Genomic DNA, 23,676 nt, shown 5'->3' on the forward strand with positions numbered 1-23,676 from the left:
GTTATGGTCACGGTGTCACGCTGACCTGGATGCGTTGTCACGCTAACCTGATCACGCTGTCACGCTGATTTTGTGACGATGCCCTAGTCACACTGTCACGCTGACATGGTCACGCTGTCACGCTCTGTCAGGCTAAGGTTTGTCGCGAGTAGAGTAAGATCTGTCACGAGCCCGTTAGGTTGGGTTAGGATTGGTTGAACCATTTACTTTCAGATAAAGATCTGTCAGTTATGGTCACGGTGTCACGCTAACCTGGATGCGTTGTCACGCTAACCTGATCACGCTGTCACGCTGATTTTGTGACGATGCCCTAGTCACACTGTCACGCTGACATGGTCACGCTGTCACGCTCTCACGCTGTTCAGGCTGCGCTGTCACGCTAAGCTGGTCACGCTGTGACGCTGACCTGGTCACGCTGTCACGCTGACCTGGTCACGCTGTCACGCTGACCTGGTCACGCTGTCACACTGACCTGGTCACGCTGTCACGCTGACCTGGTCACGCTGACATGGTCACGCTGACATGGTCACGCTCTCTCAATAATCTGGTCACGCTGTCACGCCGGCCTGGTCACGCTGACCTGGTGACGCCGGCCTGGCCACACTCTCACGCTGAGCTGCTCACGCTTAGTTTGAGAATAAGATCTGTCAAGAGTAGGCTAAGGTTTGTCGCGAGTAGAGTAAGATCTGTCACGAACCCGTTAGGTTGGGTTAGGATTGGTTGAACCATTTAGTTTGAGATAAAGATCTGTCAGTTATGGTCACGGTGTCACGCTGACCTGGATGCGTTGTCACGCTAATCTGATCACGCTGTCACGCTGACCTTGTGACGATGCCCTAGTCACACTGTCACGCTGACATGGTCACGCTGTCACGCTGTCACGCTGTTCAGGCTGCGCTGTTACGCTAAGCTGGTCACGCTGTCACGCTGACTTGGTCACGCTGTCACGCTGACCTGGTCACGCTGTCACGCTGACCTGGTCACGCTGTCACGCTGACCTGGTCGCGCTGTCACGCAGACCTGGTCACACTGCCACGCTCACATGGTCACGCTGTCTCAATAATCTGGTCACGCTATCACGCTGGCCTGGTCACGCTGACCTGGTCACGCTGTCACGCTGACCTGGTCACGCTGTCACGCTGACCTAATCACGCTGTCACTCTAACCTGGTCACGCTGCCACGCTGACCTGGTCACACTGTCACGCTGACCTGGTCACGCTGTCACGCTGACCTGGTCACGCTGTCACGCTGACCTGGTCGCGCTGTCACGCAGACCTGGTCACACTGCCACGCTCACATGGTCACGCTGTCTCAATAATCTGGTCACGCTGTCACGCTGGCCTGGTCACGCTGACCTGGTCACACTGTCACGCTGACCTGGTCACGCTGTCACGCTGACCTAATCACGCTGTCACTCTGACCTGGTCTCGCTGCCACGCTGACCTGGTCACGCTGTCACGCTGACCTGGTCACGCTGTCACGCTGACCTGGTCACGCTGTCACGCTGTCCTAATCACGCTGTCACGCTGACATGGTCACACTGTCACACTGACCTGATCATGCTGTCACGCTGACCTTGTGACGCTGCCCTAGTCACGCTGTCACGCCGACATCGTCGCGCTGTCACGCTGTCACGCTGTACAGGCTGCGCTGTCACGCTAAGCTGCTCACGCTGTCACGCTGACTTGGTCACGCAGTCACGCTGACCTGGTCACGCTGTCACTCTAACCTGGTCACGCTGCCACGCTGACCTGGTCACACTGTCACGCTGACCTGGTCACGCTGTCACGCTGACCTGGTCACGCTGTCACGCTGACCTGGTCGCGCTGTCACGCAGACCTGGTCACACTGCCACGCTCACATGGTCACGCTGTCTCAATAATCTGGTCACGCAGTCACGTTGGCCTGGTCACGCTGACCTGGTCACACTGTCACGCTGACCTGGTCACGCTGTCACGCTGACCTAATCACGCTGTCACTCTGACCTGGTCACGCTGCCACGCTGACCTGGTCACGCTGTCACGCTGACCTGGTCACGCTGTCACGCTGACCTGGTCACGCTGTCACGCTGACCTGGTCACGCTGTCACGCTGACCTAATCACGCTGTCACGCTGACATGGTCACACTGTCACACTGACCTGATCATGCTGTCACGCTGACCTTGTGACGCTGCCCTAGTCACGCTGTCACGCCGACATCGTCGCGCTGTCACGCTGTCACGCTGTACAGGCTGCGCTGTCACGCTAAGCTGCTCACGCTGTCACGCTGACTTGGTCACGCAGTCACGCTGACCTGGTCACGCTGTCACGCTGACTTGGTAACGCTGTCACGCAGACCTGGTCACGCTGTCACGCAGACCTGGTCACACTGCCACGCTAACATGGTCACGCTCTCTCAATAATCTGGTCACGCTGTCACGCCAGCCTGGTCACGCTCACCTGGTCACGCTGTCACGCTGACGTGGTCAAGCTGTCACGCTGACCTTGTCACGCTGTCACGCTGACCTGGTCACGCTGTCACGCTGAGCTGGTCACACTGTCACGCTGACCTGGTGACACTGTCACGCTGACCTGGTCACGCTCACATGGTCACGCTCTCCTAATAATCTGGTCACGCTGTCACGCCGGCCTGGTCACGCTGACCTGGTGACGCCGGCCTGGCCACACTCTCACGCTGAGCTGGTCACGCTTAGTTTGAGAATAAGATCTGTCAAGAGTAGGCTAAGGTTTGTCGCGAGTAGAGTAAGATCTGTCACGAGCCCGTTAGGTTGGGTTAGGATTGGTTGAACCATTTAGTTTCAGATAAAGATCTGTCAGTTATGGTCACGGTGTCACGCTGACCTGGATGCGTTGTCACGCTAACCTGATCACGCTGTCACGCTGATTTTGTGACGATGCCCTAGTCACACTGTCACGCTGACATGGTCACGCTGTCACGCTCTCACGCTGTTCAGGCTGCGCTGTCACGCTAAGCTGGTCACGCTGTCACGCTGACCTGGTCACGCTGTCACGCTGACCTGGTCACGCTGACATGGTCACGCTCTCCCAATAATCTGGTCACGCTGTCACGCCGGCCTGGTCACGCTGACCTGGTGACGCCGGCCTGGCCACACTCTCACGCTGAGCTGCTCACGCTTAGTTTGAGAATAAGATCTGTCAAGAGTAGGCTAAGGTTTGTCGCGAGTAGAGTAAGATCTGTCACGAACCCGTTAGGTTGGGTTAGGATTGGTTGAACCATTTAGTTTGAGATAAAGATCTGTCAGTTATGGTCACGGTGTCACGCTTACCTGGATGCGTTGTCACGCTAATCTGATCACGCTGTCACGCTGACCTTGTGACGATGCCCTAGTCACACTGTCACGCTGACATGGTCACGCTGTCACGCTGTCACGCTGTTCCCCTAGTAAAAATGAAAGTCTGGTGCCGGACTGGGCTTAGTCGGACAATCCGGATCGATTCCAGACTGTTGCCCGACCTGCCAGACTCCCGACTCATGTCTGGAAAAGGTGCGGAAAACGACCATACGCCGCACTTTTTCCGCACTCGGAGTCCGGCAAGCTGCTCCAGACGCAGTCCGGGATCTGAGCGGAGCCGCCGGACTAGAATGCGGATAGAGTACGGGTTTAGTCCGGCAGGAGTCTGGAAACAGTCCGGAAACCGTCCGGAAGCAGTACGGGCATGGCGGGATGAAATCCCCCCTCCCCCCACCCCCACTGGGGAGGGATACCCCACCCCTCCCCCTCTGGATGTGCCCCTTCCTCGCCCACCCCCTGTATGCCCTCGCCCCCATGTGTACAGACTAGCTCACCGCCTGGAAGTTAGGCACCCCAACATGCGTGTGGTTGGTTGGTTGCCTACCCGCAAGGCGGCATGGAGTTGGGACTAAAACGCATCGAATAGATTGGAAAGTTTAATGTTTTAAAACAAAGAAAATGGTCAGCAAAGTGCTGTACAGTACAATACAAAATGGAAGTCAGCCAACACTAAAGTGAAATAGAAACTACAGATCTAGCTCCACTTTGGAGCTATGGTCATAGAAATGGTAAGCAGGGTATGCTTTACAATACAAGTCAACCAAAACTAAAATCAAATATAAACCACACATCTAGCATCCACTTTAAAACTGTGATCATTCATAGAAATTGTCAGCAGGGAAACTGCTATAGAATACAAAATAGAAGAACTAAAAAGAAAATAGAAAAACTAATAAAAAGAAATAAACTACAGATCTAGCATCCGCTTTGGAGACTTTGGAGGAAACCTGTAAAAGGATAATGCGTATTAAGATAAGAAAAAAATGGAAACAATAATTATAAGATCCAAGTTTCTTACTGGACGGTATGGTAGTCTGGGTACAACTGCGGGTAGTTCTCTGAATAATCTGTGTAGCTGGTCTGGAATTGCTGCTGAATGGGCTGCTGCTGTGCAGACTGGTGGTGGAACGACTGCTGGAGCTGCATTGGGTGGTGCTGTGCAGCCTGGTAGTCCATTGAGTGCTGGTACTGAATTGGCTGCTGTGCGGACTGTTGGTTGATTGTCTGCTGTTGTGTGGCCTGGTGGTGAATTGGCTGCTGGTGCTGAAATCCCTGATCATGGTTTCCATAGGAGTATTGTTGCACCTGACAGAAGGATGAGAACAAATTAATGACAAACAGACAAACAGTAGAGTTGGAGTGACTGCTCAAAACCTGATGTAATCATACCTGATTAACACTCCACGTGTTTTTAGATGGCGTTGTTTTGACTGCTAAAGACTCACGAGAAGACTCACTCTTCTTCGGTGTGCTTATTGAGTCTTCTTTGGGTGAGTCTTTCTTTACAGCATTGGGAGAGGGGTTTCCTATAGAAAAGGACAAAATTAAGTTTTGGAAATACCTCTAGGATTCATAACTAGAAAAATGACAACTTACCCTTCCGAGCACGATGAGGCGCTCTCCTGGCTTCACATGCGAGGTTGTTAATAATTCTTTTGATGTCTTTTGTACCTAGAGCTGTAGACTTCTCTGAATTTTTCTCCATAAAAGCTGCAATAAATTGACATAAAATAGTCAACAAAACAAAATCTTTCAAGCATTTCAAAAACATGTAAATTGTTTTTCACTTACAAATAATTGCCTTGAGGACATGGGGACGAATCATTGCTGTACCATGCAACAACTTCAGTCTGTCCTTGAATAATTCATGGACCAATGCTGTAAGCATTTTGCTTGGCCCCAACTTGGAGCCAGTCAAAAGAATAACCTGTCTTGCACTGGCTGAGATAGATACTCCAGATGTCTTGCTGATTTCAACCTACAACACAGAAAAGAAGTCAGTAAATACCAGTTTTTTTAAAAAAGGACACATTAACGAGGAAGTAAATTCACACTCTGCGGTCACACGAACAAAATTGAACAAAACTAGCCCAACCTGTCTTTCATTAGCTGGAGGTGCGACTGTTTCTACATATTCTGCTTCACCCTAAAAAAATAAAAAGTGGTGGGAGTAAAAATGCAATGCAACAAGTCAACTTAACGGACAAACTTGAAACTGACATCACTGTTTGCATTTTCCTGCTCCTGGTCAAAGGTGTCAATTAATTCATTTAAGAAAGCAAGGACAGATGGGGTGTCTGAAACACAGAGAGAGAATGATGTTAATTCTGCACCTTATTAGAACACAACAGAAAAAGCGAACAACAGTGAACACCTACACATTTTCTTAAGTCTCATGAACTGGAAAAATCCGGCTTTATTTTTGTCATCAGTCAAGTCCTCTCCTTCAGGAATTCCTTGAGAATTAGGCCTCTCAAAAGAAGCTTGAAGAGGAGACTGAGACACTACAGGAGATTTGGCTTGAGGAGAATTGGACTTGGGCTTCCTTGGAGAAGCCTGTTTGGACTTATCAAGAGAAAGCAGCATTTGAGGAGACTTAGGATGAGGGCTTGACACCTGACATAACAAAAGATAGTCTCAGTGCAAGAAATACAAGATTTGTAACATGTTAGTACAAAAAGAGCCCAATTTGGTACCTTGGCAGGAGATGGTAAATGGAGTGACGATGACTGAGGCACTAGAGGGGAAGATCTTACTTGAGACGAATTCTGGTACCCTTGAGGAGAAGAATTGACCCTGGACTCTCGAGAAGGCTTCGTGGACTTGTCAAAGAGAGGCGGGATTTGAGGAGACATCTGATGAGGTCTTGACACCTGACAACAGAAGATAGTGATATGATAAGTACAAATTAGCCTAATTTGGTAGCTTGGCAGGAGATGGTAAATTGAGTGAGTGACAAAGACTGAAAAGCAAAGATGTTTCCTTTTGAAAACAGACATGACAATTGTTGAAAAAAAGTTAAAATAAATTGATGCTCATACCTGTGGCTTCTCCTTGGTGATAGCCAGCAGTGAATCAACCTCACTCTCGTCATCATTGTCATTGCAGTCATCATCATCCTCCGCATCCTCACTTGCTGCATCCATCATAAGCTCGTTAGGATTAAAATCTGGCTCAGGATTTCCACGTTTCTTAGGTCCAGTCCCATCGAGCCCCAAATTCATAATATTAGATTTTTTGTTGCTTCCCTTCTGCAATTAGAGAAATACATAATCAAATAAATATAAGGTAATATGACACTAAAAATATAATAACATAATGAGGGGACCTGTGCAAACCTGCTCTGTTGGGTTGTTGCAGTTCAAGCTTCCGTGCACCAATTTGCTCAAAGCTGACTGGGCAGCTTTCCGATTGGCTTTTCCCACCTTAGCAAGTTTTGAAACTTCAGTATTTTCTCGGGCCAGCGAAGCGGGGACGCTGCGTCTGTGGCCTGATGCAACTTGCACAGCAGTTTCGGACGCAACTTTGCCAAAGCGTTTCACTTGACTTCGATTCCTTTTGGGAGCAACTTTAGCCGCCTCCTCATCAATTCTGTTGCTAACTTCAGCTTGAATCCTTTCAAGTACATCAGGGTTAGCTGCGTATTCATCCATGGAACAAAAATCAAACAATTTCAATCAGTTAAAACGAATAAAAGTCGTGGAAAATGCACGCTTAGAATGACAAGAACGGGAGCTGTCGAGATGTCGAACCGCGTTCAGAGGTTAGATTACGGATACGGTTCAAAGGTTTCAAACAAGCAGGAAGAAACTAAAGAGAAAATAGACTGAAAATGCAGACGCTCACCACTTATTCCCTCGATTCGTCCAGTGTAGTCCTTATGGGACCCTGGAGGGCGGATCTTGGTGTAGGTCCCCACGGACCTGTCGCTGCACGGAACTAGCACAATCGGAGCAATTCCCACTTTCTTTTCTTCCACCCAGTAGATCACGGCACTATATTGATCTTCTGCCTCCCCAGTATCCATGTCTTCATACATTTTGTCCCAAAGATTTCCACAAGCGCTGTTAAAGCGAACTGCAAACACCACACGTTGAACAAGTTGAAACAGGAATGGCTGCCAGGCAGTCGTTTGAAAGTAAACCGTCACAGCCGTTTAGATCGCAGGTTGACCAACCTAAAGAAAATTAAAAAATATCGATACTTTGAAAAAAAAAAGTTCTAAATGAGAGCAAACGCAACTAGAAGATTATATTATTTTTAATTTATTTTTCTTTTGAATGCACAGTTCTGATACTTAAGTCATGAAAATGATAAGAAGAAGTTTCTCAGGACACGTTTAGCATTGGTTGGTACGGCAGTGAAGCGGAAGTCTATGCAGAGGCGAGGAGGTGGAAGGGGTAGGGGCGTCGGGAGGCAGTGCGAACAGAGCAGAGCAGAGCAGACAGTAGCAGCAGACGGAGTTACTAGTCAGGATCGTGCAATCCAGGGGCTTCGCCTCTCGGATCGTGACGCCAGCGTCGGTCATGTTCTAGTATCATGTTAATGTACTTTGTTTCATCTTGTTGTGGCGAATTCAATATATTAATGTTATCTTATTATCTGGTAATTTATGTTATGTGTCAATATTGCCATGAAAATTCCTCATTTGTTATTTGTTTTCATTCCATACCTAACTCAATATTTCAAGCACCAGCAATAAACTGTCCAGTCACAAGTTACTCCACCCTAACCTACATTTCGTTACCGAATTGAAAAGTTGCGCTGCGTTGACTAATCACAGCGCCGCGTCGCTCGTCTAAGAGTCATCCGCTCCCTTGCACGTCTCTACCCTAACCTACGTTTCGTTAGCGAATTGAGAAGTTCCGCTGCGGTGACTAATCACAGCGCGTCGCTCGTCTAAGAGTCATCCGCTCGCTTGCACGTTCTGATTCATTCAAATATACCCGCGTCACCCTTCTCCTCCACACGCCCCGTGACTGACTCAACATTGAAATTGATATACAGATTCGCTTTCAGATTCTGATTCAAATGTCAAATGTACCCGCGTTACCAACATATAAATATTACATTACATTACGTTCTCGTGCTGTCGTGATATTTTAATGAACGAACTGATAGAAAAGAACAATTTTATTCTCTTGCTTTAATGTCTTTGTCGATTCGTTTCATTTCTTCTCCTATTCTGCATTTGTTCGCTTTCCAACCGCACATTGACTGTTGTCTACATTGTCCCGTGTCAAAACGGACCTTGTGGACGGTTCTCAGTGACCGTGGCTCTGACTCCTTATGGCTCCGCCATTTTATTTTATTTAATTTCTTTTCTTTTCGTTGGGCGAAGCCAATAAGTTTTATTGCTTTCGTGTTAAAATTAACTGGTCATTCGTTTCAAAGTTTTAAAAGTTGACTTACTATTATTTTATTTGTGTGTGAGTGATGTTTTATTCTAAATGGCCGAACAACGACGAATCAAGCGTCTGCTGCAATTGCCAGACCGAATGAATATACCTCCAGACTCAAGCAGTAGTGACGAAGAAGGACAACCCAAGCGCCTCAAAACTTCAGGTGCGCAAGGTTTTAATATAGATTGAAAACCGTTCAGATCGATCAAAATTTTATAGCCATTTTTATACACGTTTTTAGTACTTAACTTCAATCACTTTGTGGTTTGATAGGTTATGATGTCCATAGTGTGTGTCGGTTTTAATATTGATTTGTAAAAAAGACCTCATTTACAAAAAGAAATTAGCTAAAAGAATTTTTTGTTTCTCTTATTTTAGGGCCAGGTAATCCGGTGTCCGACAATGAATCTGAAATTGAGACCATCCAAAACCAGGCGGAAGAGGAACGTCTTTCTGACAACTGTGAACAAGGTAAAACTGGCTTTATATATATGTGTATATTTGTATAGATATATAGATATATAGGTTATCATTTCCACTGTGTAATGTTCATTTTTTGGAAAATAGCTCTTTCCACTAAAGTTAATCTAGAGAATGCTCTGTATGTTTGCTTTCAGAGCCTGATGTTAATCCGGTGTTTGGCAACGATTCTGAATCGGATAACTTCCAGCACGAGGAACAGTTTGTCGATAACAGTGGAGAAGGTAAACGTCATAAACAAACTAAATTAATATGGAACATATATGTTTGTTTACATTTTATCCTGACTGTGCATCTTTATATTCTGCAGGTGTGGATCAACAAGTGGGGGAAAATGCTGAAAATGGACCAGGAAATGACAAACCTATTGACATTGGAGTTTTAGATGAAGTTCACGACATTGAAGGTCTTGATTTTTTTTCCACAAAAGTGAAGTACCTTGTCTTTTAATGTGATTTGTTTTTCATTTTCTTTTCAATTTTTCTAGATGTTAACCCAGCTGGAACTAATGAAGGTCTGGAGAATTTTCTGGATATTATGAACGATGATGGAAGTGGAGGAGAGGAGCAGGAAGATGAAGATGAGGATGAAGATGAAGATGAAGATGAAGATGAAGATGGAGAAGGAACTGATGGAGAGGAAGAAGTGGTGGATGAGGACGATGAAGAGGAAGAAGAGGAGGAAGAACAAGAGGAGGATGCAGGAAGCAAGCCTCTGTATGCTGATGCTCCCGTTTCAGTTCATGAAACCATGCTATCCCTTTTGACTTTAGTTATGGCACATTCCCTTACTGGTGTGTGTTTGGCTGACCTTCTAACGTTCATTTCTTTGATTCTGCCTGTTAATAACTTGTTTAAAAGCACTCTGTATAAGTTCAAAAAGTATTTTTCCATCCTTGGTAACCATGTTTTGATTCTTCACTACTTCTGTTCTGCTTGCTGCTATCCTTTAGATACCAAAGACAGTGTTTGTCAATTTTGTAATAGTGCTAGTAACGTTTCTTATTTCCTAGAACTGCCAATTATTATTCAACTTCAAAGAATGCTAATGCGTGTTGGATTTTATGATAAGCTTCAGTACCGTTTTACAAGAGTTAAGAAACATAAGGATAATATAGAAGATATTTATGATGGCAATATATACAAAGATTTATTTAAACCAGGCAAGTTTTTGTACAATCGTAACAACATTTCATTCATGTGGTACGCTGATGGAGTAGCAATTTTTAGGGGATCGTCTAATTTTTCTATATGGCCTTTATACCTAGTTATTAATGAATTGAATTATAAAAACCGTGTTTCAAGGGAAAATATAATTTTGGCAGGATTGTGGTTCGGGGCCAAAAAACCTGAGCCTAATCTATTTCTGTTGCCGTTTCACAAATTTTTCCAAAAGTTCTCCTCTGAGGGTCATGTATTCACATTACCCAATGGTAGCAATATTAGAATGAAGGGTATGCTTTTGTGTGGAACTTGCGATTATCAAGCAAAGACTGCTTTCATGAAATTCAGTGCTCACAATGGCTTTTATGGCTGTGTACGTTGCCTCAGTCGTGGAAAGAGTCAGGAAACCCCTGGTGGCTCTAAAAGAAAAGGTCGTGTTCAAGTGTATCCTTATCAGAGGAACATGCATCTTAGGGAGCATAACCAGGTTCCGATTTGTGCTGAGAGGGCAGAGGAAAGAGGTAAACAGTATCTTGGTGTCCATTCCCTGTCACTTCTGTTCCATATGATGCCTGATTTTATCAAATGCATGGCGCAAGATGTTATGCATGGAACTTACATTGGTGTTTTCAAACTACTTATGCATCTCTGGTTTTCACCTACATGTTCTCAGAGTAACTTTTCTTTGAGCAGTATTGTTCAGATAGTTGATGCCAAACTAAGAAAAATTCGCCCTCCAAGTTTTGTGCAGAGAATTCCTCGATCAATAGAAAAGCATCTGAAACATTGGAAGGCTTCTGAGTACAAATTATTTATGATGTTTTACTCTGTTCCAGTTTTACAAGGTATTTTAGATGAGGAATATTTCCAGCACTACTTGAAGTTTGTTTCTGGTATATATTTCCTAGGGCAGGATAGTATTCATCCTGTAGATGATGTAGGAAGAGCCAGGACTCTTCTGCATTCCTTTGTGTCAGATTTTGAACGCTTGTATGGTCTTCGGTATCTTGTACTAAATGTCCACCAAATTTTACATTTGCCTGATGTTGTGTTGGATCTAGGCCCAACATGGGTCTATGCTTGCTTTTTTCTTGAAGGAATGAACTTTTACATCTTAAAAATGTTCCATGGGACATGTCATGTTGGACTGCAGATATGCACATCAGCATCCACATTTATCGGCCTTCCTGTTCAGGTTCGTGGTCTTCGTGAGTCCTCACTGAAGCAGTTCTGTCAGCGCCTTCTCTCTGATGTTAAAAATCTCAAAGTAAATGAGCAAATTCCTCCCCTCAATTCTTTCTCTTTCTCTGTAGGAAATTACACTAAGTTGGGTGCTGTGCCTCCAAGTATTTCTCAAGCAATGGCTAAAGCTAAAATTGCAGCTGATGGTAATTGGCTACAATTTCATCGTTTCAGAAAGAAGGGAATTTTGTACTGTGCTAAAACTTATACCAGAATGGCTAGCAGGGATTCATCTCATGTTTTACTATCTGTAGATAATGAATCTAAATTTTGTAGGGTTGATTATTTTGTTAAGAGAACAGATTGTAAGTGTTTAGATGTATGTGATTGTCCTGGAAAATTTTATGGCATAGGAACACTGTATAGCCCTAAATATTGGGCTGCTGTTCATGCTGTTGAAAATGTGATATTGCCTCATCTTATGAGTGTTGATTGTCTTAATGAAAAGGTTGCATTCCCTATTCAGGCCATTACATGTCTCTGTTTTTATTTTACAGAAGGAAATGATCAGTACATTGGAAAACCTCTTAACTCTCTAGAAATAGAGTAATTGTTTGTATACATTTTTAAGATTTTTTATATTGCTGAATAAAATTCAACTTTTTCCTCATTTTGTTTATTTTATTTGAAAGTCACAGAATGGATCCACTTCAGGTAGAAAAAAGGACAGGGGCTGAGTGGAATTTTCTTCCATGACAAATATTGCTTGAAACACATTGGCAACAGGCACCACTCCTATCCAGCCCTTCAACACAGCAGATTAATAATGTTTGCCTGTCTTTTTATCCTGGCAGGCTTCCATTTTTATGTGTGGGGCGGATGAAGTCAGGAACCGCACAAGCGGGCAGGCACTTGGACTCCCAACCTTCGGCCAGTCTGGGAAGCAGCGTTGAGGGGAAGGGAGCAACCGTTTGTAGTGATTTCTAAAAATTTGAATGAACACTGGACGGCTTATCTCATAAATGTCCCCAGTAAAATTTCTAATAGCAAATATTTCCTCAACCAACTTTTGTCTTTCTGAAATTTGACAAATTCGTACAAAGAAGAGCTACTATACTTCGGGTCATTGTCTTCCCCAGTATTGTAATGTACTAAAGAAACTGCATTCGTTTTAAGACTCTTCCTCCTGAACTGATCGCGTTTAGGCAGGCAGCATAATCGTTCACTCATTTCACACGTAACGGCTGTAAAAAAATGTATCTTTTCTCGAAATTAACATAAGGTCCTCTAGACAGCTATTTTGTTAAAAATATCTCGTCCCGCGCCAGCCCGCCAATTTACACAGCTCTCATAGGCCACTCCAGTCACATGACGTCGACAGGGCCACAGTCAAAATTTATTTTGTTGCTATCCAGCTACAATATATTTTTTAGACTACTTGTGCAGTTCGTTCCTCCTTCAATTTGTGGTTCTTAAAGAAGCTTTTTCTGCTTCTTGTTCAATTTTTAAGAGTGATAAGTAAGTACGTTTAAAAAAATTAGGATGAAAATTCATTTGTAGACAGAGGTTAGCGTCGGCTAATCAGGAGCCTCCTTTCATCAGTGGTAGCGCCTAGCCTTGATGAAAGGAGCCAGAAGTCTCTCTCTCTCCAGCGAAATAGTCTATCAGACCACACTTTGCCCATTAGTAAATCTGTTTCAATAACTTCCAAAGTGTGCATCTTTTTCTGAACATTTGTTCAAAGTGATAAAATGTCTCTCATAATTTATTTTGTTCTTTTTTTCAGTGATACGTGCTCATCTTGTTGGTATCTTTCTTGAGGATGGTCAGGTTTGCACCTACTATAACTTTCCAATGCATGATGATGTCGTTTATGAGGGTGGAGTTCTTGTTGACCTGCCTCGCAATAATAAAAAAACTTCTGTGGTTATTTTAGGAATCCATGGTATGCCATTAATCTGTTAATATCTTTGCACGAGTAAAGTATCTTCAATTTATTCTCTAACGTTTTTTTTTTTTTTTTTTAGAAAGCCTAGCTGAGTCAACAGCCGCAGCTAATGAGTACTTCAAGAGAATTTGTAAGTGGGACAATGTTGACCCCAGCGAAGTGAAATTGTTTGGTCATGACTTGGCTGCGATACAGGAAGAGGTGTCACAAATCGCACTCTTTGCATCGCAGGACGTCGAAGGTGATTGCTTTGTTACATGATTGAGGACATTGGAGAAAATTTAATTTTCAATTAAAGGAAACAGTATGTTTATTTGGTAAATTTTTAATGAGTATCACTGCTCATCAATTCTTGTTTCAGGACCACTTTTGCTTTCTACAAACTGCTTTGATCTTTTGGAGTTGGAGCAACAAGAATCACAAGATTTGTTCGACGATTAAATTTGGCGTACCTTGCTTAGCGTTCTCCATTTTATGTTACTTCTAATGGCTTTTTGTTTTATACTTGCTACTGCTGTTGTTTGTGATTAAGGAATCAAAGGCCAAAGTTTTACATTATGACTAGTGCTCAATGAAAATGCAGGAAGCTGTACAAGTTCCTTTATATAAGTATTTTTATATTGCCTTAGACCTTTGTTGTGACACATTGATTCACAAAAGCCTGTAATGGGCCACTTTATGTAAGTGAATCAAAATTGTTCAATTATTGACAAGTGTAATGCTGCATTTTCAAAGAAACTTTATTTTGCTTTGAATTCTGTGACTTCATAAACATACTCCTCATTCACTTAATATAACCAACAGCTGATTCTAATTAAAGTAGGAACACTAACAGCACACTGGTTATTTTGATCGGACTTCAAAATAAAATTAGAATGTGGAACCTTCAGCTATGCTCTTATTGTCACAAACTACTTAACAGAGCGGTTTCCACATTTTTATAGAATACTATGGAAGTAATTAATTCAATAGGAATAGTGATCAATAAAATCTCAGCCCATGTTAAAACATTGCAACTCTAATAAACAACTAAAGAACTCTTCCTGAATGACAGCTTACCAAAACACGAAAGAAAGTAATGCAAATAAATTTACTTGTTCAAGTCAATAGAGGAATAACGTAACATAATAGTAAACAAACTTTCATCGTGCACTTGCTTTCATTGACTTGATATTCTACAGTTATTAGAAATTTACAGATTTTTGAACAGCATCTCTTTTTTGGGCACAGACCACACTAAAGGCTTAAGATAAATAAATACATAAGATAAGGAAGAAAAGTGATTAAAATACTAATAAGCTTCCTTGAAGGAAAGGCTGATATCGACTGGACATCTTGTTCAAACCTGGAATGAACCTGAAAAAAAGAGACATATATAAATAGCTAGCAAAATATAAATGATTTAAGTTTTTTGGTAATTCAAATGTTTTCCTCAACACCATTTGCAGAAGAAATTTGTACTCACAAAACAAAAGCCAAGTCATGGATACTCCACCGCAGTTTCCAATGTTTTGATGTATGCAAGCATGGGAGTTGTCTTCATGCCGAGTGGTCAGCTTGAATAGATTGAATGTTGAAATGCACACAGCCAGACCCAGCATTAGACCTGAAAAAGAGGAAAGAGATAACAATGAATATAATTCGTCTAGTTCAAAATGGTTCAGTGCAGGCAGAATGCTTCGCATAAAGTGTAAGCAGAAAGGTTCACTCAAAAACTGCACGATCGTTAAAAAGCATGATTTATGTTAGTATAAAACTACTCGGTATTTATAAAGGCGATAGTAATCTTTGCGATTTTCAAATAAATTAGTTTTAAAGTCGAATACATAAACTTTCTGCTAGCAGAAAAGAGGTTAAAAGCGCATGGGGATGGGAAATAGTTGCACTTGCACATTTGAATGTTTCGAATGAGTATATCAAAATTCTTCATTCGTACTGCGAAAGCTACCCCGGATATAGATTCGATATAACTCACCACGGTATCATTGACGTCGACCGATACAGAGATGATGATTTACAGAAATCTTAAGGAAAGCGTGAATGTAAACAGACGATGTCTCCGAACATACACTCGAACCCGATTTCGATGTTCGAGTTCGAGACAAGGCAAGAGTCGACAATCGATCACAGCAACAGTCGAGGCGGGACTATTTTCTCGTTCAAATCGCGCGGATCGGCGGTCACTTGAGTAATGCACATAGATAACAATGCTGAAAGACAATTGTGCTTACTCTACTGATATAAAAGAGAGGAGCGTCATGTTCAAGGCACGGCCTGACAATTTCCATACTCAAGTCAGGCAGATCCGTTGCACTGACTGTTTCCAGACTGCATCAGGCGCACCCAGACCGCGCCCGTATCCAATCAGGTCCCTCCAGATCACTTCCATACCCCGTCTGGCACTTCCCGGACTGCTACCATGCCTCGTCTGGCACCCCCAGACTACAGCCGCACTACGTCGGGGACCACCAGACCACTGCCGTACCAAGTCGGGCTCGGTCCAGACAAGGGCCGTACGTCGTCGGGCATAGTCCAGACCGAACCCGGACCTCGTCAGACGCACCCCGACTAAGCCCGCACGGTTTCCAGTCTGGATCCTTACTAAATCCAGACTTTCATTTTTACAAGGGAGAATTTGCATTTATGGAGAGCTCCATGCAGAAGTTTCGGGAAAACGCCATGATTTTTCCATTATTTTTTTTCGGAATTTTCTGACAGTGTGGAGAAAATCTTGCCTTCGAGACGGCAGTACACAAAAAGTTTCGCCATAATTTGGCAATACTTTTGTGTATTGCCATAAAAATTGCAATACATGTTAAAGAAGACAATTGAACTAGTTCATTGTATATTGCCAAATCGACGCGTCCTAATAGAATAATCTTAACTGTCAGCGCAGATTCAAGACAATCCTAACTGTCAGTGCAGATTAGGAACTATCCTAACTGCAGAGGTACCTAAAAGTGTTCTGGAAGTATCTTTACTGCAATTAAGATAATCTCGATATATCTGAAATACTATGTCTACGTATTAATACAAGGATGACACTTTTTAACAAACCCTTCGGCGGGTAATTTTATGAAGCATGTTGGCGTCACGGACTTTGAGAAACCCCCGCTTTTCACGTGACGTGCAGTTAGGATAGTTCTGCATGGACAAAAAAAGTTAGGATTGTCTTGGATCAGCTCTGACAGTTAGGATTGTCTTGGAACTGCTCTGACAGAGTTAGGATTGTCTTGGATCTGCTCTGACAGTTAGGATTATTCTATTAGGACGCGTCGAAATATTCACGGTACATCACTGAAAATTGTATGGTCGGACTCATGGCCAATTTACGGCGTGATAAAAAGTCATGCCATAAATTGGCGTGACAGGAAATTCACGCCGCAAAACGGTGTGACGTGTTCGTCACGCCGTCATCTGGCGTGAATGTTCATGTTCCATGTGGATTGGTGCGTGCAATGCGTTTTATGACAAAAGTCATGTCAAAAAACCGGCATGACAGGAAATTTGCGTCAAAACTTGGCGTGAATTCTGAGTCACGCCGTTTTTTGGCATCCCTTTTTTTTGCCATGCCGTTTTTCTGCGTGACATTTCATTCACGCCCCGGCAGCTGCAAGAAGGCAAAATTTTGTGCGTGGCCGTGGCGATACTCAATTCAACAAGGTACTAAAAGTATGGCCATTCGTTTTGCAATGGAGGTATTGCTCGTAATTGACAAATCAGCCGTTACAAAATGCAATTCATGTAATATTTTTCAAAAGGTATTGGTATGATGACTATTTTTGGGAGTGAATTCCCCTTGACGGCTGTGGCGACCCGGCGAAGCGCCTGCAGCGCGGCGGGTAGGCAGGTCCGCACAACACTTAGGTCGGATTGGTTGCTCGTCGGCCCCACATACCATTACCATTAAAGGCTAGACCACACCCGCCTTCCCACGACTTAAGATGCTTGTTTGTTTCTCAGAATAGCTTAACAATTCCATGGTATGAGGAAGACACATGCCTTTTCTAAAGCGTACAAAGGACACTTTAGACTTTTGCATTTAGATAGGGAGGAAAGGATATGGTGGTTGGTCTTGTACGAACGAAGAAGGAGAAGGACGTGAGTGCCCTGACGGTTGAAGAAATGTGGAACGTTACGCTTTAGTTTTGCCTGTGCTCGGTGTTCACTATTATTGGAAAAGAGGCGATTCATGCCAGTTAAATTCAATCATTCTCTTTTTAAATAAAATATTTTTCCGTGGAGTCCCACGGAGCTGCATGTGCTTATTTATTTCACAATGTCTATTTAAATGTCTTTATAGAACAGTTTGAGATGACATCTTCTCTTTATTGTTTGTTGAGCAAAAATACTGATGAAATCCTTTTTTGAAATCCATGTGATACAAATTAACACTAATTATGTTTTGCGTCCCTTTGTCTTTATGATGTGGTTTTTACTTGCACGCAGCCTGAACACATTGCACCGATCTACCTATAGAAACCTAGCCCACGTCTTGGGCAAATAAATTACTATGGTACTTAGTCAATCTAACAGTGTTTCCTTAGCATTTGTCAGTTCAATTGTCACCTTATTTATAAATGTATTGTTGGTGACGTTTGTTGAAGATTGACATAAACGAGACCAAGCTGCTCTGTAAATATAATCTACGTATCTGCAAATAAATGATGTTGACATCCATTGTGGACCTATGCGTCAGAGATTTCATTGGCTTACTCCATACTGAGCTCAGACGCAGGACGTGCAGGGACACAAAAGGAACGCTTCGGTCGCAGTGTTTTTTGTTGTTTTTTGTCATCAAAGACGTTTAAAAAAATAAAACAACAGCGTATGTGTTTGTGTAATTAATCAGTTTAAATCACCTTCACCTGACAAAGCTCTTGCAAGAGGTTTGAATACATTATCAATACAGATGAAACTGTTGAAGTAAATCCATCTCTATACAATCGCAAGAAAACTTCAACACCTACTTCATGCTTTGTTAAACTTTATTTTCACATGCAATGTAACTGGTCAAGAAGCAATGATCGGGTAACAGTTCAATATTTTTAAAACAAATTTGATGGGTATTCATCAAATGCAAGTGTGTTCAAGGCACACATTTTTAAAAGTGTATTACAGGCGAGGCATCATTTTAATGTACCTTTTGAAGCGGTGGTTGCTACACCAGCCTCTGCCTTACGGGTACACGTAGACGGCGTCGTGGAGATTTATCTCGCCCAGCTGAACGATGGCGAGCCAGTTGCCCATGACGGGCGCGGGGCCGCCCAGCATGCCAGCCATGGCAGCCTTCTGCGCTGGAGTCGGCATGCGGAACCTGCAATAAACATTTACAGTGGGACTCTGTATGAAAGCTATCTAGCACTCTGGAAACCTTACAAATTGGTTTCGGCCTTACTAACAAAAGCAGCCTACTTACCTAACAAAGCATTTTGACCACATAGAAGCTTACAATGGAAATACTTCGTACTTTAAGAACTCTCTCTTTGTTTCACAAACTAAATTGTATGTACCTTACTTAAATATGCTCAAAATACTTCGCAAGGTTTCCAGCGTGAGAAGTGGCGAAACTTACTTCCGCAATGTTGATAATGGCTCAGTATCTGGAGACTTTACCCCAGTCTCTGGATTCACCGTAGTTAGCACGCACCTGTAATAAGATGTTATTAAAACAGTACCTTCATTCATATTTTGGCCCATGCTGTGGAATAAAATAGAAAATAATCTCTTCGGTTCACTCTCAGACTCGCCGCTGACTTTCAGTAAATGGTTTAGACAAGGATTTATCGATAGAGCCTCTGTTTTTTTCGTGCAACAGTAATAAGTACTTTCCCCTTTTGTTCTTATTATTTGCATTTATGCCAGAACTTATTGGCAACAGAAATTCCTTAATGATTTCATGTATGCAGTAAATTGTATCTAGAAGAAAATACTGCACATTATTGCTGTAGACTAGAGTACCTGGCTATTGACGATAAAGGCAATAAGATGCTGAGAAGAACTCCTTATAGGTCAGCCGCACTTCCAAGTGTGGACCACAGCTTGGTCCACGTTTCCTAGCGTGGACCATTCGTGGTCCACATTTCATAGCGTGGACACTTGGATTAGCAGTAAAGTACCTTCCGCAGGGCATGACTGTCTTGAAGACGGCCTGGCCGATGCGCATCCACTGCCAGGAGTCGTCGGCAAAGGCAGGCGGTCCCTCCACGACGAAGTTGGGCCGGAAGTTGAGCGCTTTGACGGGGACCTCCAGCTTCTCATTGAGCGCGTCGATGGACGCGCTGACGACGGCGTGGTACGACGTGTTGTCCGCGTAGATGCCCTACACCAGCATTCAGTGAGTCAGCGCCTGCAGTTAGACGACTACGACTACTGAGCATCGCTTTTGCAACACGAGCTTCGCGTTATGAAAGAATATCCTTCGTAAAACTGGACAGGGACAGAATTTTTTTTCATGATACGAAGCATTTCAACAATGTCTTCATTTCCTTCCTAGTTGTTAAGCAGACGCTTCGTAGTCTTTTTTATAATATTTTTGGGTGTGTCACGTGACAACGGATTTGAGCACCATACACTCTCAGGCTGTTATTGACTTTTTATCTTTTGTTAAAGAGTATTTTACACAGAAATAAAAATTACTATTTCCTCAATTTGTATGTAAGATTTTGTTTGTTATGTTCACTTACAGTCAGTTTGCTATTGACTACGAGTCAGTACGCAATTGACTTAAAAAATAGTCAATCAGTGATGACAATTTAATATTTATAGTGAACAATATTGTACATGGTTACAAAGGAAATACTACTTACTGCTGCTTTTAAAACTACGTAAGCAATGGGTCAATAATGGAGAGAAAAAATGCAATACGAGTCAGAGAGTGTTGTGGTTTGCTCACGCTGACGCTGCGCGACAGGGCGGGTCCGCGGCCCGCGCGGTCCGTACGCTCCAGGGGGAAGAAGGCCAGGCGCAGGTCCGCCTCGGCGGAGGCCTCGCGGTGCACGCTGGGGTAGGGTGGACCGTTTCCGGTAAGTTGAAGTTTGTCAACGGGCTAGCACGGCAAAAGTATTTTTGGGTCAAGAGAAACTTATAGAAAATAACAGGAAAAGTAGCGATAGAAATCGGCAACTTTGGCCCGTCCCGTGCATTAAGAAACGTACGAATTTCGCCTATATTTGACCCTGACGGGAATTAAACCTGAGTCTGGGGTTAAAATAAATGTCATTTTCGTCATCAGCACCCTCAAAAACATCAGAAACAATGCAAAAACTCGAATAAAATTTTTTTTCAAAAATACCCCGCTGGGGTTTGAACCCGGGTCCGAACTTCTCCGATTCGCTCGAAACTGGCACCATTGGTTTTTTCTCGTCGCCCCGATTCCAAAAATACCCCTACATGCCCTCCGAGCTGCATCCGTTGCCGAGATCCTCCTCGACCCCATGTAGACCATGATGCACCTGCAGCAGCGCCCCCGGGGCTCGGATCGGATTTGCTGCCACCGGGCGGTTCTTAGGGTCACCCAAGGAGGCTGCATACCAAATTTGGTCAAGATCGGACCACGGGAAGTCCTCGGACGGACGGACGGACGGACGGACGGACGGACGAACGAACGGACGCACAGCAGGGATCATACTATATGCCCGTCCCTCCGTCATTTTTTTTACAAAAAAATGAACGGGACGGGCCAAAAACCGGAAGTCGCTGCGACGTAATAGGGTACTTTCGTAGATCCCTGAACCGGAAGCACACAGACGCCATGTTGGCGGAAGTAGATCCAAACTTGACATGGGAAAGAGACGTTCGTCAAACGTATCGGCCACATTTGAACATAAACAGTCGTTTGATACTTGTTTGCAGTGCATATGTGTTTCGCAAGCAATATTTGTACAGCTCGGCTGTAGTTTGAGATCCGAAGAGAGGTTAGTTTCCGGCCAATTTGGCGTCTGCTGGTCTGCTTGCTTCCGGTTCAGGATTCTACGAAAGTACCCTAGTTAGGGGTCGCGCAGAGGGCGGGAAATTTCAAACGCCCAAAAGGCCGGAAAATACCCTAATTTTGCCCGTATCTCGTCCCAGGGGCGGCCTACAAAAATTTTAAGGGAACAAAAACTGCTCAAAATCACTTCATCAATAATCTGGTAACATTTTGGAAGCGATCCCACTAAGTTTAGTACCGATCGCTAATAAATAACACCGATTTTCGTATATATAAGTTTTGTTTTCTGGTAATTCACAGTGTAGTACCGTCTGTTCAGCTCGTGTTTTGATTTGGTGGCGAGAGAGACAGCGTATTCTCAGTAGCTGCACAGGGCTTGCGGTCTAGGCGGGTAGCGCATTGTTGACAGCCCTGCCTGTGTGTGGTGCCTCGAACGGCGCGCGGCGGCTAGCGCAGCGGAGGGCGTAGCTCGGCGTGTTCAAACTTGTTCGCGAGCGTTGTCGCTCTTTCTCGCGTCTCGCTGTCGGACAGAGCGTATCCTTAGTAGCTGCACAGGGCTTGCGTTCGAGTGACAGCCCTGCCTGCTGTGTCTCGAGCGGCGCGCGGTGCCAAGCGCAGCGGTGGGCGCATCTCGACGTGTTCAAACTTGTTCGCGCGCGTTCTCGCTCTTTCTCGCGTCGCGCTGTCTGCTTGAGTGTGAATGTGTGGAAATGGCGTCAACAAGGCTTCAAACTGATCTGTGGCTTATTGGACAACCAGCTTCAGAGATCACCGGCGGGAAATTGCCATTGACTTCGCAAGTTTTGCAGCGTTTCTTCTATTTTCACAACATTGATGGGAAGCCATTAAGGGACAGTGCGAGAGAAACAATCGAAGAAACTTTACCGTTCTGGGTCAAAGCTGGAGTTCCGACTCAAGACGTGAGAAATGCCACAGACGCCCTCCTCCGTCTCCACAGAGATTACGTGTCTTTGAAGAAAAATATCAACAGGACAGGCAAAATCTATGATGACCGTCGGCAAGATTTCCAAGACAGACTTAGTAGAACTTATGATCTAGCAACGGTCGATGCAGTGAGTAGAATGGAAGAGGAGATTAAAAAAACAAAGGACCTGAAAAGAAAAGCAGCCATGGTGGAGGACCTGCAATTTTACAAGCAGCAAATTGAAACCCGCAAAGGAACTTTGGGTAACGTAGACCCACTTGAAATTAAAAAAATGAAAAGAGATGAAAGAAAGAAAGAAAAAGAGAGAATTTTACAAGAAAAATACCACGAGGAGAAGATGAAATGCGAAGAGAGTATGAAGAAAGTTGACTGGGTGGATGTTAAAGAAGAGCTGCCCGATGAAGATTTACCTGAGAGTAGGGAGAAAGATGAAGATTTTAAGATGGAAAACAATTATCTGAAAAGAAAAGTTAAGACTGACGTGCTGACACCAACTCTCCTCGCTTCTCTGGACCGGAATGCATTGACGGACCGAAAAGCTCTGCGCACGGTATCAGAGACAGCCTCTGCTCTTGGACACGACCTGAAAGACGTAAATTTATCAAGATCAACTATTCGGCGATACCGAGAGTCAAGCAGGGCGAATGCTCGAGGACGTCTTCCTGATGACTTCACCTTGGACGGTCCTGTTGTGCTCCACTGGGACGGAAAACGGCTGGAAGAAGATGGTGGTAAGTATTAAGCACATGTGCTCCATTTTATTTTATTTACAATGAATAACTAAATTGGAATTTTTCTGCAGCTTGAGTTGAACGGCTCGTTGTTGTCGCTGTTGATCTGAAATCCGGAAGCGAGCAGCTTTTGGGCATTGTGCGGCTCCCGGATGGCACCGGCAAGTCTCAGGCCGACGCTGTGTTGTCGCTGGCAAGAGAGTGGGACTTGGCACACAGGGTGGTGGGCTTATCGGGTAATTCTTTCCCAAGTCACCCGAGGTCCCGAAATCGATGTCTCCGATTTCGACGAAACTTTGTGGGTGTGTTCCCTATGTAGCAAAGAGCTCCAGAAAAAAATTTCAACTTTTTTGGTCGGCCCAAAAAATTTTAATCACGTATTTTGTAAAAAACACTGAAACCTGCACTAAAAATTTGTTTGTTGCCTGAGGGCGACCTGCCCGGTGGATTTTTCTTCTTTTCATGGTACTGAAAAAAAAAGTCCCCGAGAGCCACTTTAAAAGTCACTTGTTCCAGGAGATATGGACCAAAAAATTCGTTTTTCGCGAATACCCAAAAAATGCATCCGAATTTTTTGAT

General features: G+C 44.0%; 2 protein-coding genes and 1 long non-coding RNA gene across 3 annotated transcripts; all 3 read right to left on the minus strand.

Annotated features, from left to right (window-relative positions):
- Positions 1 to 4,147: 4,147 nt before the first annotated feature.
- Positions 4,148 to 7,843, minus strand: LOC117647880. The gene is made up of 13 exons (XM_034389852.1): positions 7,783 to 7,843; positions 7,162 to 7,392; positions 6,654 to 6,952; positions 6,357 to 6,566; positions 6,012 to 6,188; positions 5,694 to 5,931; positions 5,536 to 5,612; positions 5,411 to 5,461; positions 5,107 to 5,293; positions 4,912 to 5,025; positions 4,705 to 4,841; positions 4,334 to 4,620; positions 4,148 to 4,262 (listed from the first exon to the last, which is right to left on the minus strand). Exons 1-13 carry the CDS (start codon positions 7,841 to 7,843, stop codon positions 4,223 to 4,225), a joined length of 2,109 nt encoding a protein of 702 aa, XP_034245743.1. The 3' UTR covers positions 4,148 to 4,222.
- Positions 7,844 to 14,212: 6,369 nt separating this feature from the next.
- LOC117648223 lies at positions 14,213 to 15,561 on the minus strand. The gene is made up of 3 exons (XR_004587879.1): positions 15,466 to 15,561; positions 14,956 to 15,096; positions 14,213 to 14,846 (listed from the first exon to the last, which is right to left on the minus strand). It is a non-coding gene; the product is annotated as an uncharacterized LOC117648223 (long non-coding RNA).
- Positions 15,562 to 18,319: 2,758 nt separating this feature from the next.
- Positions 18,320 to 22,266, minus strand: LOC117647881 (mitochondrial amidoxime-reducing component 1-like). Its single transcript, XM_034389853.1, has 5 exons — positions 22,207 to 22,266; positions 20,386 to 20,538; positions 19,610 to 19,812; positions 19,066 to 19,140; positions 18,320 to 18,807 (listed from the first exon to the last, which is right to left on the minus strand). The coding sequence occupies exons 1-5, from the start codon at positions 22,264 to 22,266 to the stop codon at positions 18,669 to 18,671; spliced, it is 630 nt and encodes a 209-aa protein (XP_034245744.1). The 3' UTR covers positions 18,320 to 18,668.
- Positions 22,267 to 23,676: the final 1,410 nt, after the last annotated feature.

The sequence above is a fragment of the Thrips palmi genome, unplaced genomic scaffold, assembly GCF_012932325.1.
Source record: "Thrips palmi isolate BJ-2018 unplaced genomic scaffold, TpBJ-2018v1 HiC_scaffold_3, whole genome shotgun sequence".
NCBI classification, from domain to species: Eukaryota; Metazoa; Arthropoda; class Insecta; order Thysanoptera; family Thripidae; genus Thrips; species Thrips palmi.

What these genes read in the sequence shown, in the direction of transcription:
- LOC117647881 (XM_034389853.1), bottom strand. Translation starts at nt 22,266, where the DNA reads ATGGCTTCCCATCAATGTTGTGAAAATAGAAGAAACGCTGCAAAACTT. An exon ending in CAAAACTTGCGAAGTCAATG is followed by an intron (nt 20,539 to 22,206) that starts GCAATTTCCCGC and finishes TTGCCGTGCTAG; the next exon opens with CCCGTTGACAAACTTCAACT. An exon ending in CCCTGTCGCGCAGCGTCAGC is followed by an intron (nt 19,813 to 20,385) that starts GTGAGCAAACCA and finishes ATGCTGGTGTAG; the next exon opens with GGCATCTACGCGGACAACAC.
- LOC117647880 (XM_034389852.1), bottom strand. Translation starts at nt 7,843, where the DNA reads ATGACCGACGCTGGCGTCACGATCCGAGAGGCGAAGCCCCTGGATTGC. An exon ending in ACGAATCGAGGGAATAAGTG is followed by an intron (nt 6,953 to 7,161) that starts GTGAGCGTCTGC and finishes ATGAATACGCAG; the next exon opens with CTAACCCTGATGTACTTGAA. An exon ending in CATGAGACTTAAGAAAATGT is followed by an intron (nt 5,613 to 5,693) that starts GTAGGTGTTCAC and finishes TCTGTGTTTCAG; the next exon opens with ACACCCCATCTGTCCTTGCT.